The sequence below is a fragment of the Babylonia areolata genome, chromosome 23 (genome assembly GCF_041734735.1).
Source record: "Babylonia areolata isolate BAREFJ2019XMU chromosome 23, ASM4173473v1, whole genome shotgun sequence".
Taxonomy (NCBI): Eukaryota; Metazoa; Mollusca; class Gastropoda; order Neogastropoda; family Buccinidae; genus Babylonia; species Babylonia areolata.
In genome coordinates, this window is record NC_134898.1 from 24,881,794 (window position 1) to 24,894,908 (window position 13,115).

The following is a 13,115-nucleotide window of genomic DNA, read 5'->3' on the forward strand; positions in this document are numbered from 1 at the left end:
ATTATTTGTTTTGTCAATATCTGTATTTTGCACTCATATTTTTGCACAACTAAAACAACAGCAACAGATGTGCACTTGAAAAGAAGACACACTAACACATGCACAGAGAGAGAGAGACAAACACTTAAGATGGAGAGAGGGAAGGGTGTATACAAATTACTGTTAAAACACATTTTCATACAGAAACGAGTTTAGGGTAAACTGAAGACATCTTCTATCACTGTAAGCCATCACCGTAATTTCCAGATAATTACTTTCAAAAACTGTGAAAAAAAGCTTTTACATTTGACAGCAAGTTATTCATTATGGATATAAAACATTGCAAGTACCATAATAAAGTCAAAACCTATGTCTTATCACATCATTTTTATAACAGTACCAGCTTTTCAGACAGAGCTGGTGAATTATTATATGTTCACAGTTTTCAACTAATACCCTTACTACCTCAGCCCAAAAACTTTGTGTAATCAGTGTTCACTGTTTTCAAATAATTGTACCGTGGTCCTAAAACTTAATGCAATTTTAAAACTCCAAAGTAAATGCTGTATGGTTTAGAGGTATGTCTGAAGCAAGAAAAATATATTTAAAGTAGTAAAGTCTGCAGTTCCCCACCTCTTTTAATCCTTTAGCTGCCTGGGAAATAAGATTTTAAAGCAATCTATTTGCCAGGGATTTTTCACCAAAAATGGGTATATATTGTTTTAAAAATTCTGTGCACTTTGTTATTGGAGAGAGACCCATAAAAGTAGGTTTTCTGAAAGATAAATGAATAAAGAATAGAATTCTTTCCAAATTTGTATATTTCCAAAGAGACAATTGTTTCGAAATCAGTGCTTTGATTTTTGTCAGGTTTTCAACTTGTTCATTATGAACATTAGTCTTGTCATTTGCACAGTAATATATTTTCTGGACAAATAGATAACAACTGTACACACAAATTATACTGGAACAATCACAATTAAAAAGAGACAAAATCATCATGCCAGTCAGTGGAGTCCGACCCAAAAGCTGTTTCAGACAGATTTGTATCTGTCTGCACTGATAGTCTTACTTTTTTTTCTGCCTATCTGGATTTACCTGTACTTGAGTCTACTGTGCATACAAATTCATTTCCTCAACAAATTTCTGATTTAGATTATCATCTACAAAAAGTCAGTGCAGTCTGTGCTGTGTGGGTCTTTATTTCAGTCCACTGTCATCAGTAAAGTTGTGAATGACAGGCAGAATGTTGTTTGTTGGCCCTACATTGATCCTCTCAAAGTAAGGCCACACCCCCTCGGCCCTCTTACTCTTCGCCCTCTCTGACCCACTAAATTTTGTCCAGTCCCTTCACCATATTTCTACCTCTACACTTCCCCTGTGTTTGCTGATTGCCAAGAATATCAATCCCGCTGCCATTTCAGTCACCGTCAGTCTTGTAGGCGGAGTCTGCTGTGTATAGCGTCACTTGCTGATCATCGATCTTGCCAGTCTCTTCATCGCTCCCGTTATTTTCTATCAAAGTCATCCGATAAAAGTTCATCACCTTTTTCTTCTTCTACTTGACACTTCAATTCTTTTTGAGCATCAGCTAAAGAAAGCAATTTTGGTAGTTTTGGTGCAACTTGTTTGCAGAGCTTTAGCCAACTGTCGCCATTTTGCTGAGTGTGCGACGAGCGAATTAAACCACGATGACCCAACTAAATTGTTAGAATAAAGGGCTAAATCATGAAGTAGATGGGGTTTCTAGCTATCTAGACAGATTCTCCAACCTAAAGCTACCAGTGTTTATGTCAAACTCAGTACAAACCAGGGAAAAGTCCATCACACAAAACTTTAAAAATAACCAAATGCCACACTGGAAATCACTCGTATTTTACGCACTAGTCGCCAAATGCACGTAAAATGAAAAGGGCCATGTTCACAGGCAAATGCAAATAGGTTGCGCTCATAGAGTGTGTTCAAAGCAACAGGCATTCTATGCGTAACCACAGATTTTCAAAAAAATGAAAAACATGTATCATTGAGCATCAAAAATGAAAAAGTCAATGCTGAACTGACACAAGCAGCACCAAAACATCGGCACTGCTGCACTGAGCAGTGTTTAGCAAGCATTGCTAAATGTGCTTAGTAAGTTTCAGTAGCTCAAGGGGGCGCCACTGTTCGGACAAATCCATATACCCTATGCTGAGTAAACAACACAGGAATAGACCAACAGGCTAAAAAAAAAAAAAAAAAAAGGGGGGGAGGAGGAGGGAGAGGATGACAGACCGAAAAACATTGAAAACGGAAGAGAGGGTTTTTGTTGCACACCACAAAGTAAGAACAGTGCCACAGCTTGTATTGGGGGGAAAAAATCTATCACTGGCAATCCCAAAGTGGAAAGACTGCAGCATAAAAAAAAATATATATATAATTATATATAGACTCCATAAGACACAGACAAAAATTTATTGAAATAACCAAGGATGCAAGACCAACTACAGTTCATTTTCACATCCAGCTCAACCTCTTCAGCACAAACAGTACCAGCACTGTGCCTGCAGCCCATGACGCAGAAGCAGCGAGCTTGCAAGTTCCGGAAGTAGGACCTGAGACGTTAGTCAGGTAGGAAGACTCGTTGACGAACACTTTCCACACGTACATGTTGGGCCCGCTGGCCCCGGTGAAGTCCATGGAGCCATTGAAATAGCTGGTCAGGTCGTTGGCCGTGAACCACAAGTGCCCGCTCTGGTCCCAACCAAACGTGTCCACCCATCGCATCCTGACGTCATCCTGCATCAGTTCCTCTTGCGTCGTCATGGTGACGTTACCGTAGCCCTCATCCTCGGCGTCTGTGGCGATGTGCCAGCACTCAACGCCGTTCTTGTCCAGCATGCCATAGAAGAGACTGCGCTGTCCATAGGCCAGCCCATCGGAGCGAGACAGGCGCGTGCCCACACGCCGCACGTGCTTGCCGAAAGGTGCGTTTGGGTCAGCCAGGACAGATGTCGGAACCTGCAATCACCAATGGTTGCAATTCTCTGTTTGTGTGTGTGTGTGTGTGTGTGTGTGTGTGTGTTATAATTCAACACAACACAAATCAACGATGTGTGAGTACGTGTCCCTATGATGCAGTACTGAGTTAGAACACACATGCAGGCATTCCATTCTATTATAGTGACCAACTGATATTCACTGCCTTGCTGAATTTGTCATCGTTCAACGCTTCTTCTCCTTGTTCTCACCCCATTCTCGCGTTTGAAAAAGTCATGATAATCGTTACTTCGTGTGTGAACGCATCAGTGAATATTCTGAACAGAAAATTTGCAGAAGGTGGAAGGGGTTGTACGCGCAACGGTTTACTATCGCATGGGCACTCTCTCTTGCATGATATGCTTGCCTGCAATGTATGTATGCTTAAACTTGCTATGTGGCTGCATCCACGTGTATGCAAGTATGATTTTACTTACAATGTGGTTGCATTCACGTGCATACAAGTATGCTTAAACTTACAATGTAGCTGCATCCACGTGCATACAAACGCACGTTGACAAATAAACTTTTGCTCCTTCACCAACCTGAAACAAGCCCAGTCCCGTGATGGGGCAGTAATACAGGTACTGAAAATCCGCCGACAAGGCGATGCCGTCGATGGGAATTCCGTCAGACGTTTCAGGCAGCATAGAAGAGTGCTGGAAGAAGTGTGACGTGTCGCTCGCGTAGTCGTACACGTAGAGCTTGGCGTCACGTGTGTCCGTGATGTAGGCGAACCTGACGTCACCGCTGACGTAGTGCAGAACAATGTCGTTGAGGAAACAGGATGAGTGGTTGGCCACGTGGTCGGGAAACGTGTAGCTGTGCACCTGTTTCTCCTTCTCTATGTCGTAGATCACCTGGGTTTCAGTGAGAAAACTGTCAGGTTGTGGCAGTAACTTCATTATAGAAGCAAGGAAAGCAGATGTGGCAGGAACCTGGGTGCCAGGGAGCATTTAGTGTGGTAGCAGTAGTAACAGCGGCAGCAATGCATGCAAGGAAAGTAGTAGCCACAGCAGCATATAAAAGGAAACTGTAGTTATTACAGCAATACCACCACCAGCAGAAGCACCAGTGGTAGTAGCGGTGATGGTAGCAGCAGCAGCAGCAGCAGCAGTTACAAACACAGTTGCAGACTTATTATTTTTCTAAAACCCCATGCCAATTTTCGTGGGAGGAGTTTCTACAGACTGCAACTGTAACACAATTGAGATTTACATTCAAAGGAAATGCTCTCACCAAGTTCTCATTCTCCGTCAGTATTAGGGATTTTTAAGATAACTAAAAAAAACCTATTCGAAAGGGGTTTTCACACGCCCATGTTGCACAAACTTACATATACTCACTAACCCTCATGATGTTTTAAATGGGGTGGAGTTTAATGACCTCTTGGCTGCGGCCGTGTTTCAATCCCTTGACTCCCGGGAGGGGGGGGGGGGGGGGGGGGGGAATAGAAAGTGGTGTTTCAAGTAATAAATCAATATCCAGAACAATCAGCCAAAAACTGATAAAACTATCAGGAGATATACCACTCTAGGTCAAATGTGTGAGTTTTCAGCCTTCCAGAGATATTGCCCTTCTTTTGATGATGTCATCAGTGACGTCACTGTGGACGTAAGTGCTACATCCTAAACCAGTCAAGGGTTTTAAAGTTTGTTTTTGTTTGTTTGGTTGTTGTTTTTTGGGGTTTTTTTGTTTGTTTGTTTTTGTGTGTTTTTTTCTCAGGGCTGTGGTCTTGGCTCGAAAAGGGTGTGTGGTGGTTTGCTTGTGGGTAACCGTGTGTGAGTCCTGGTTGAATTTTTATCCTTCTCCTTTAATGTCTGAAGGAGAGTTTGGTTGCCTCAGGTCCTACCAGTTTGGGAGGGCAGAGGTTGGACGGGGGCCCAGTTTGGCTGTTGAAGTTGATGCGCCCGTTGTCGATGATCCACATGAGGCCTGTGTTCGGGTCCACTTCCATGCTCTGCACGTACTGCAAGGCGCTGCAGTCGACCAAGGTCTGGTACTGCCACGAGGGGTACGGCTGCAGCACTGCACTACCGTTCTGGTGGGTATATACAGAACGTGTTGGTAAGCACGTCTTGTAGAGAATAATGATCTCGCTGTGTAGTGTGTGTGTGTGTGTGTGTGTGTGTGTGTGTGTGAATAAATGTGAAGTCAACATTTACAATTGTCATTCGTTTTTGCTTAAGTTTTCTTTGTTTGTTTGTTTTGTTTTGTTTGTTTGTTTTGTTTTGTTTTTTGTTTTGATTTGTTTTGGGTGGGAGGCGGGGGGGGGGGGGGGGTACATAAAACATTCTAATAACAGCATAATGAACATTTCTCAACACATATGCATCTCTATACAGTATTGTAATGCTTGTGTCCGTATACACACACACACACACACACACACACACACACATACACACAAGCACAAGAACTCACAAGCACACACACACACACACACACACACTACTGTACAAGTTGCAGTCGAGACAGAAATCTGCACTAAAAGAGCCGTAACTCTGATGGCACTGACGATACGTCATGATACAAACCAGTTCCTTCATGGCAACACGACATCACACACACACACACACACACACACACACACTACTGTACAAGTTCACACACACACACACACACACACACACACACACACACGACCAGACCATTACCTTCATGACAACACGATTGAGGGTGGAGGGAACTCCTGGCCGCCATCGTGGAACGGTGACGTAAACTTCATCATTGTAAACCTGCAGAGAAAAAAGAGAATGGGGGGTAGAAAAAAAAAAAAAAAAAGCACCTCATGTTAGGCAATTCTCACTACCATACATCCGTTGGAGGCAAAAATACAACATACCTATGGTGTATCAGAAGATGAGTATCAAATTCTAGACTAATGCATTAGACATGAACATTTACGAGAAGTTTTGTGAACAGATACAATGTCTGAATTAACAAATTTTGACGATACTGATACAGTCGGTCAGTGGCGTAATTACGACCGTGTACAACCTCGACTAGCAAAATTCATATATGATGATGAATGTTTCAAAGAACACGTCACGTTTTAATTGGAACGTCTTACATTTAGTTTAGTTCTCTTTTTTTTCTTTTTCCTTTTTTTTTTTCTTTTTTTTCCTTCTTTATTTTTACTCTTTATTGTTGTGTCTATAAACCATTCATTTGCGGTTTTCATGACAAACGAATATGATTCTGATTCTGATTCTAATTCTACAACATTCACGGCAATGATTTCCATTCCAGGGAATTTTCCGCTCACAGCTACAGAATTGTTTGTCTGAGCACCTCACCACTCCGAAATCCCCCACACCACCCCACGCCCACTTTCTTCTACATATGAACATGTAAAACCTCTTTTAGTTCTGTGGATTCGCATAAAAGTTGATTTGAACCGAACACCTGTGTTCCGTTTATTTCTCAGTAGAACTGAAATGTTACTGCGCATGAATTCTGAATGTCAGTACCACCATCAGCAGGACAATAACAACAACAACAACAACAACAATGTACTTGAAGCCATATCGTTGATGATCTGCAGTTAGCACACACTGGAATTTCTGGTTAAAAAAAAAAAAAAAATGATGGCCACCTTGAGTCGAAGCACTATCTCAACAAGAGACTCACTTGTGATGATACATTAAAAAACAAAACAAAACAAAAAAAACAACTTATGGCACTATTGCGGATACATGAATGACGTTCAAAAATCAACATTTAAGCATGCTTTTTGAAGGGCGATAAATCGATTGCGGAATTCGAAGTGAGAACGCTCCCTTCATTCGAGACTCTCACTCACCAAGCTACCGTCAATCACCCACCTTAACACCATTTACGATCACTCAACCAACCAACCAACCAACCTACAATCATTCAAGACTCTCACTCACCTACTCACCCCACCACCCACCTCAACGTATAACACCAACGACGATCAACCAACCAACAACCATTCAAGACTCATCACGCACCAAGCTAACCCCCCCACCCCACCCCCCCAATCACCCACCACCTTAACACCATTTACGATCACTCAACCAACCAACTAACCAATCAACCAACCAACCAGACAATCAACACGTCAGTCAAGGTTCTCACATACCAAACCTCCCCACACCCACTCAGCCACCCCCCTCCCTCCCCCCGCCCCCCCCCCCCCTCCCCCCACACACACCCACCCAGCCACCCTGTGACCCACCTTAACCCCTGTGATGATGTTGTTCTTCACGATGTACTTGCCGTGACTGACGTACTGCTGTCTGACCGTGTCGCTGGGCCAGTCGTACTGCACGCTCACCCAGCTGTACACCAGGGAGGCCGGAGGGCTGTTCGCCCCCTGTGCACACGTCACTGCCATCACCAGCAATGACGTCACCAGTTGCGCCATGACGTCAGCTCGAACTGTGTATTTAAACACACACACACACACACACGTATATATATATATATATGTATGTATGTATGTATGTACACACACACACACACACACACACACACACACACACACACACACACATCTAGATAGATAGATAGATATGGGGCGGGGAATAAGCAAATGAAAAGAATCAAGACATCTCAAAACGAAGGGATTTGTGACGATGCTTTTTTTTTCCTTTTTTCTTTTTTCTTCTTTTCTTTTACAGCTTTTCTTTTGCCTGAGCGGGGATATTAAAACTCAGTTTTATGTCATTCTTAGTGGTGGTGAAAATAAACTCCATATAATTATAGGTATATGTTCCGGTTTTGTTCCAGGGGGGGTTAGGGTAGGGTAAGGCAGAGGAGGTTAGGATGTGGAAGGAATACGAGACAAAGCGGGATTGCAGGGATAAGAATGTTTCACTTGCAGGCCAGATATTTCCATCGTTGGCTCCCCCCACCCCCACTCTCTTTCCGTCACTCTGTCACTGTCTGTCTCTCTCCCAATCTTTGTTTCGGTTTCTCTCTCTCTCTCTCTCTCTCTCTGTATATATATATATATATATATATATATATATATATATATATATATATGTGTGTGTGTGTGTGTGTGTGTGTGTGTGTGTGTGTGTGTGTGTGTGTGTGTGTGTGTTTGGACAGTTCCCAACATGACAGTGAACTTTCTGAACAGAAGCATGTTGATGTACCCACTAGATGTTTGCCGACAGAAGATGTCTTGTCTCGAGGAGTCGGCCAAGAAAATGGACAATTTACTGAATACTTTTAAAGATATAAATCCAAACTCTTGTAAAAGTGTTAAAAAAAACCCGGAGATCCGGATCTGGATCTGGATATATCGTGATTCATTTCGCTGTGTGATTTCTTTTCACTTTGCAGACCTGTTTGAAAACAAGCATTGTGACTGGACAGACTTTGCATGATATTATCATAATTAATCACATGACGTGGTTTCCATGTCATGGTCATATAATTATGTACAGTGCATCAGTTATCATATCTTGACGGAGCACGTGCAACCTCGTGTTAGGTGTTTTAGTTTGTTTTCCTTTTTTTCCTCCTGAACGTGACTATCACTTTCTGCCTCACACTCTCTCAGTGTCTCTCTCTTGATTTAGATTTGGTATTTCTGATATGAAAGTGCACAGATATCGTTATAAAACCGTGAATAATTCAGAATTATTATGTCCTCTGTGCGAGGAATCCAGAGAGGATGAAGTTCATTTTGTTTTGAAGTGCCCAGCCCTAACAGACCTTCAAGTTAAATTCATCCCGAAGAAATATTATACACATCCATGTCTGGTTAGATTATGTTTATTGATGTCATCGATTGATAATAAAACAATATACAGTTTAGCTATGTATTTATTTCGAGCACTTCAGCTGAGAGAAACACTAGTATCCTAATATTATTGTTTTGGCATCTGGTTATGCTTGTTGTGTTTACATAGTTGTAGTGACGCATGTTAATCTGTTATCTCCCCCTGTTCATATGGGGCTATGGCCTTAAATGAATAAATCATCTGAAATCTGAAATCTGAAATCTCTCTCGAATCCAGTTTTGAGCAGATGTATGTACAACAAATGCAGTAAGTAAGACTACATGCTTTCCCTTTAAAACTTCACCCATGGGTATCAAAAAATCAATGAACCCCCCCCCTCCTCCCCCCCCCCCCCCTCTCTCTCTCTCTCTCACTTCTCATCACTTCTCTCTCTCTGTCTCTGTCTCTCTCGTATCCGTATATTTCTCGATAGACAGGTAGGTAGGTAGACAGATGATTCTTTAGTCTTTTCGGTATTGATTGTGGCGTAAAACACTGGGGAGGAAACATGCATTGACCAAGCAAGTGTGTGTGTGTGTGTGTGTGTGTGTGTGTGTGCGTGTGATTGGACGTGCTAGTGTATGTGTACGCGTATGTGTATGTGCGTACGTGCGTGGGTGTGAATGTGCATGTGTGTGAATGTGTGTGTGTATGTGTGTGCATGTGTGCGTGCGTCAGTGACTGTACATGCTTGCATGTGTGTATGTGTGTACGTGCATGTGTGTGTGTATGTGTGCGTACTTGCGCGCTCGCGAGCGCGACCGTATACGTGTATGTTTTATTGTAGGCTCATTTAATGCACAAAGAAATGTATGTCTGCAACTTACAATAAAGCGCCAGCTGCGAAAACAAAAATCAATGACTATCCTACCAATAAACTCAGTGTGTATGTGTGTTAAACCCACCGAACACACCTGTCTCACACACCAACATCTGTTCTGCATCTGCCCACACGGACGCCCTGATGTACGTACACACACACACACACACACACACACACACACACACACACACACACACACACACACACATTCACTCACTCACTCACACACTGGCAAACAGTGACAGTAGCCAAACCTGACCAGTTTACAACCCATCCACTCTTAACTTTTACATAGACTCAATATCCCGAACCCACAGGGTGAGAAGTTGTGACGTAACTCTTACGACCGAAGGTGTCGTTGAAGGGCTGTACGTGCTCTCGCAGATAAGGTAGCGCCCGCGCGTGCGCACACACACACACACACACACACACACACACATCTGCACGCACAAACACGCAAACATGCATGCACATTCGCACACATATACACACACGCCAAATACACACGCACATATTATACCCCAACCTCTCAGATCACACACCTCTTTTACATAAACAGGAATGTACTTTCAAACACACACACACACAAAATACACGTGCACGCACACACTCACACATAAGCACACAACAATCTTCATAAGCGCATACCCACACTAACACACGCACACAACAACAACAACAACAGCAACAACAGCAACAGTGCAGATCGAGGGGCGCCAATACATGCAGGGGCGCCAATACATGCCGGAACAACAGTATCAGTGCAGAGAGGCCACAATATAATAATAAAAATTATGTGCAATGAGGGCTACACGTATTGTCGCCGGCGACAATCCATTCAGGGGCGACAATACATGCCGCAACAGCACCTTGTCTAGACAGCAAAGTGTGCTCTACACACACACACACACACACACACAAGTAAACCCACATATTTTCCGACGTGTAACTTACAAGCTTTCTGAGCACAACAGTGTCTTCGAAACTGGCAAACTGTTTGGTTCTGAAGATAGTGAAGACAGTTAACACTTTCCCTTTGAAGGCACGTCCGGACAGAGACTGATCCGTGTGGTGTGGTGTGCCTGGCGGCGTGGACAATGCGTCCGTCAGTGAAGGAAAAAGCGAGTAAAAGCGGATCAATCAGATGCAACTGGCAATTCAGCCCGCAGTTGGCCCGGCGCGTCGGCCTCCTCCCCGTTTATCAAAGAGATAAGTTCTCAGCTACCATGCCATGTCCCAAACTGGGTGTTGTGTCCTTACGCTGATGTAAATCTGCTACCTCGCGTGGATGTAGACGGTCACAGATCTGTTTATGCTACTAACTTAGGCGTAGCATTCTCCGCTTTTAAAGCTATTGCTACGCTGCTACACATCAATCTAAAAAAAAACTCTGCGAATGCCTCGATCGTTGTGTGTGTGTTGGTGTTTTTTGTTTTGTTTTTTTTTTTGTTTGTTTTTTTGTTGTTGTTTTTTTTTCTTTTTTTTCTTTTGCTTTGTTTGTTTGGTTGGTTGGTTGGGTTGTGTTTTTTTTTTTTTTTTTTTGTTTTGTTTGTTTGTTTGTTGTTTTGTTGTTGTTGTTTTGTTTGTTTGTTCGTTTTCTTTTTCTTTTTCTCTTCAACAGGAGGCGCGCATTTTTCAGCTCATGGGGTTGCGTTTCATTGTTTTATTCTCCATCGCCGCCCGCAAGTGCTTAAGCGATCGCACATGCCCAAGCACCGGCGCATATAATAACTGAACGTGTTCGTGCGTCTCTCTTTCACCATCAAAAATGGCGGACAAGGACAGCGCGAAACTTTTCTGAGCCGAAGAATCAAATTGTGAAATTGTGCAGCCTTCAACATCGAATTATATCGGGTTGCAAGGAAAAAAAGAAAGGCGGAGCAATCCTTTATCAGTTCGTAACATCAGAATACCTTTACCTGGTGTCGGCAAAGAAGGGGCCATGCTTTGTTCTCTGCACGATATGCGAAATTGACTTCTCGTGTTAAGTATGGCGGGTTTTTGCACTCGGCACTGCGATACCAAGACACATGCGGACAGTGAGAAAGCCATTGGAAAGATTAAATCCATGGCTTCATTCCTTCAGCCTCAAACGGTAGACAAGTTTAGTTTATGGTCTTTCCTCAAATTCTTCAGTTAGTCAATTAGAATCCTGCTGTTAAGAGCCCAATGGACTACTCTGGTTCAGTTCATTGATATACATCTTAAGTTCTTCATCCTATTTATTGCCCATCTGATCACAACCAAGTTAGATTAGAAGCCTCCTCCCCTTTGACACATTTGAGCACTAATTTCTTCAATTGAAAGCATTGAAGTGACCCCAGCTGGTTACTACTATACTTGTGTGTGTGTGTGTGTGTGTGTGTGTGTGTGTGTGTGTGTGTGTGTGTGTGTGTGTGTGCATTTGACATGTATGTAAATGATTGCCTGTTTTGGAATGAACATCAACACTAATGATTGCCTGTTCCCTTCATCTATCAGTCTGAGACATTAATCAATACTGATCAAATACAATCTTACCAAGCTGTTAATTCAAGGTAAGAAAACCATTCATTTGTCTTTATCATAATAGTAATACAATATTTATGTAAACTTTGGCGGTACAAAATGCTCGGTAAAAAAAAATGCTACACTTTGCTACCATGAAACATCACAAGACAGGCTCTTGATTGGAACCCACAGGGGAAAAGGAAAGTTGGCCGTCCGAAGCACACCTGGCGGAGAAGCATTGAGGCAGAGACAAGGGCGGCCGGAATGACGTGGGCCGAACTGAAGAGGACCAGCCAGAGCCGGGTGCGTTGGAGGAGTGTTGTTGCGGCCCTATGTTCCCCACAGAATCAAGAGGAATAAGTCAAGTAAGTCAAGTTGCTACCATGAAACTACACTTTCTGCCCATTCAAGCTGCACTTGTATCTGTTTGGGGGTAAACAGGTCCAAGACGGATGTTATTCTTACGTTTATGTAACCTGTTATCCTTACGTGGATGGAAACATGTTACCATTACGGGGATGTAAACATGTCATTCTTGCGGAGGTGAAAATTTGTTATCCTTTCGTGAATACATACCAGGTACCTCTACGTGGATGTAAACGTGTTATAATTACGTGGATGTAAACGTGTTATAATTACGTGGATGTAAACGTGTTATCTTTGCGTTGTGTAAACTTGTTACCCTGACGTGGGTGTTCATCTGTTATCGTTACAGGGACACGTGAGCCTGTTATCCTTACGTAAATGTAAACTTGGTTTTCCTTCCTGGGTTGTTAACCTGTTTTCCTTACAATACGCGCTATATAAGTAGCCGTATCATTCATTATTATTCACCATGTTTCTGTGTGTGTGTGTGTGTGTGTGTGTGTGTGTGTGTGTGTGTGTAAGCGATCGAAGCTCAATTAGTCAGTACTCATGGAGCCGTTCGGTGTACAAGTAGTAGTATGTGTCACTGAGATTCTAAACCCGTATAAGGACAGCAACAAGTAAGGACGTTTACACACGAAGTTATACTGGTTTCACACACACACACACACACACACACA

At 42.8% G+C, this 13,115-nt stretch overlaps 1 protein-coding gene across 1 annotated transcript; it reads right to left on the reverse strand.

Annotated features, from left to right (window-relative positions):
* Nucleotides 1-122: 122 nt before the first annotated feature.
* Nucleotides 123-10,724, reverse strand: LOC143297778 (protein yellow-like). Its single transcript, XM_076610258.1, has 6 exons — nucleotides 10,534-10,724; nucleotides 7,199-7,401; nucleotides 5,652-5,732; nucleotides 4,847-5,035; nucleotides 3,540-3,854; nucleotides 123-2,976 (listed from the first exon to the last, which is right to left on the reverse strand). Exons 2-6 carry the CDS (start codon nucleotides 7,385-7,387, stop codon nucleotides 2,473-2,475), a joined length of 1,278 nt encoding a protein of 425 aa, XP_076466373.1. The 5' UTR covers nucleotides 7,388-7,401; nucleotides 10,534-10,724; the 3' UTR covers nucleotides 123-2,472.
* Between the last annotated feature and the right edge of the window lie 2,391 nt (nucleotides 10,725-13,115).

Coding starts and splice junctions, on each gene's coding strand:
- LOC143297778 (XM_076610258.1), bottom strand. CDS start 7,387: ATGGCGCAACTGGTGACGTCATTGCTGGTGATGGCAGTGACGTGTGCA. Junction 5,733..7,198: donor ACATCATCACAGGGGTTAAG/GTGGGTCACAGG, acceptor TTTTCTCTGCAG/GTTTACAATGATGAAGTTTA. Junction 5,036..5,651: donor TCAATCGTGTTGTCATGAAG/GTAATGGTCTGG, acceptor TATACCCACCAG/AACGGTAGTGCAGTGCTGCA.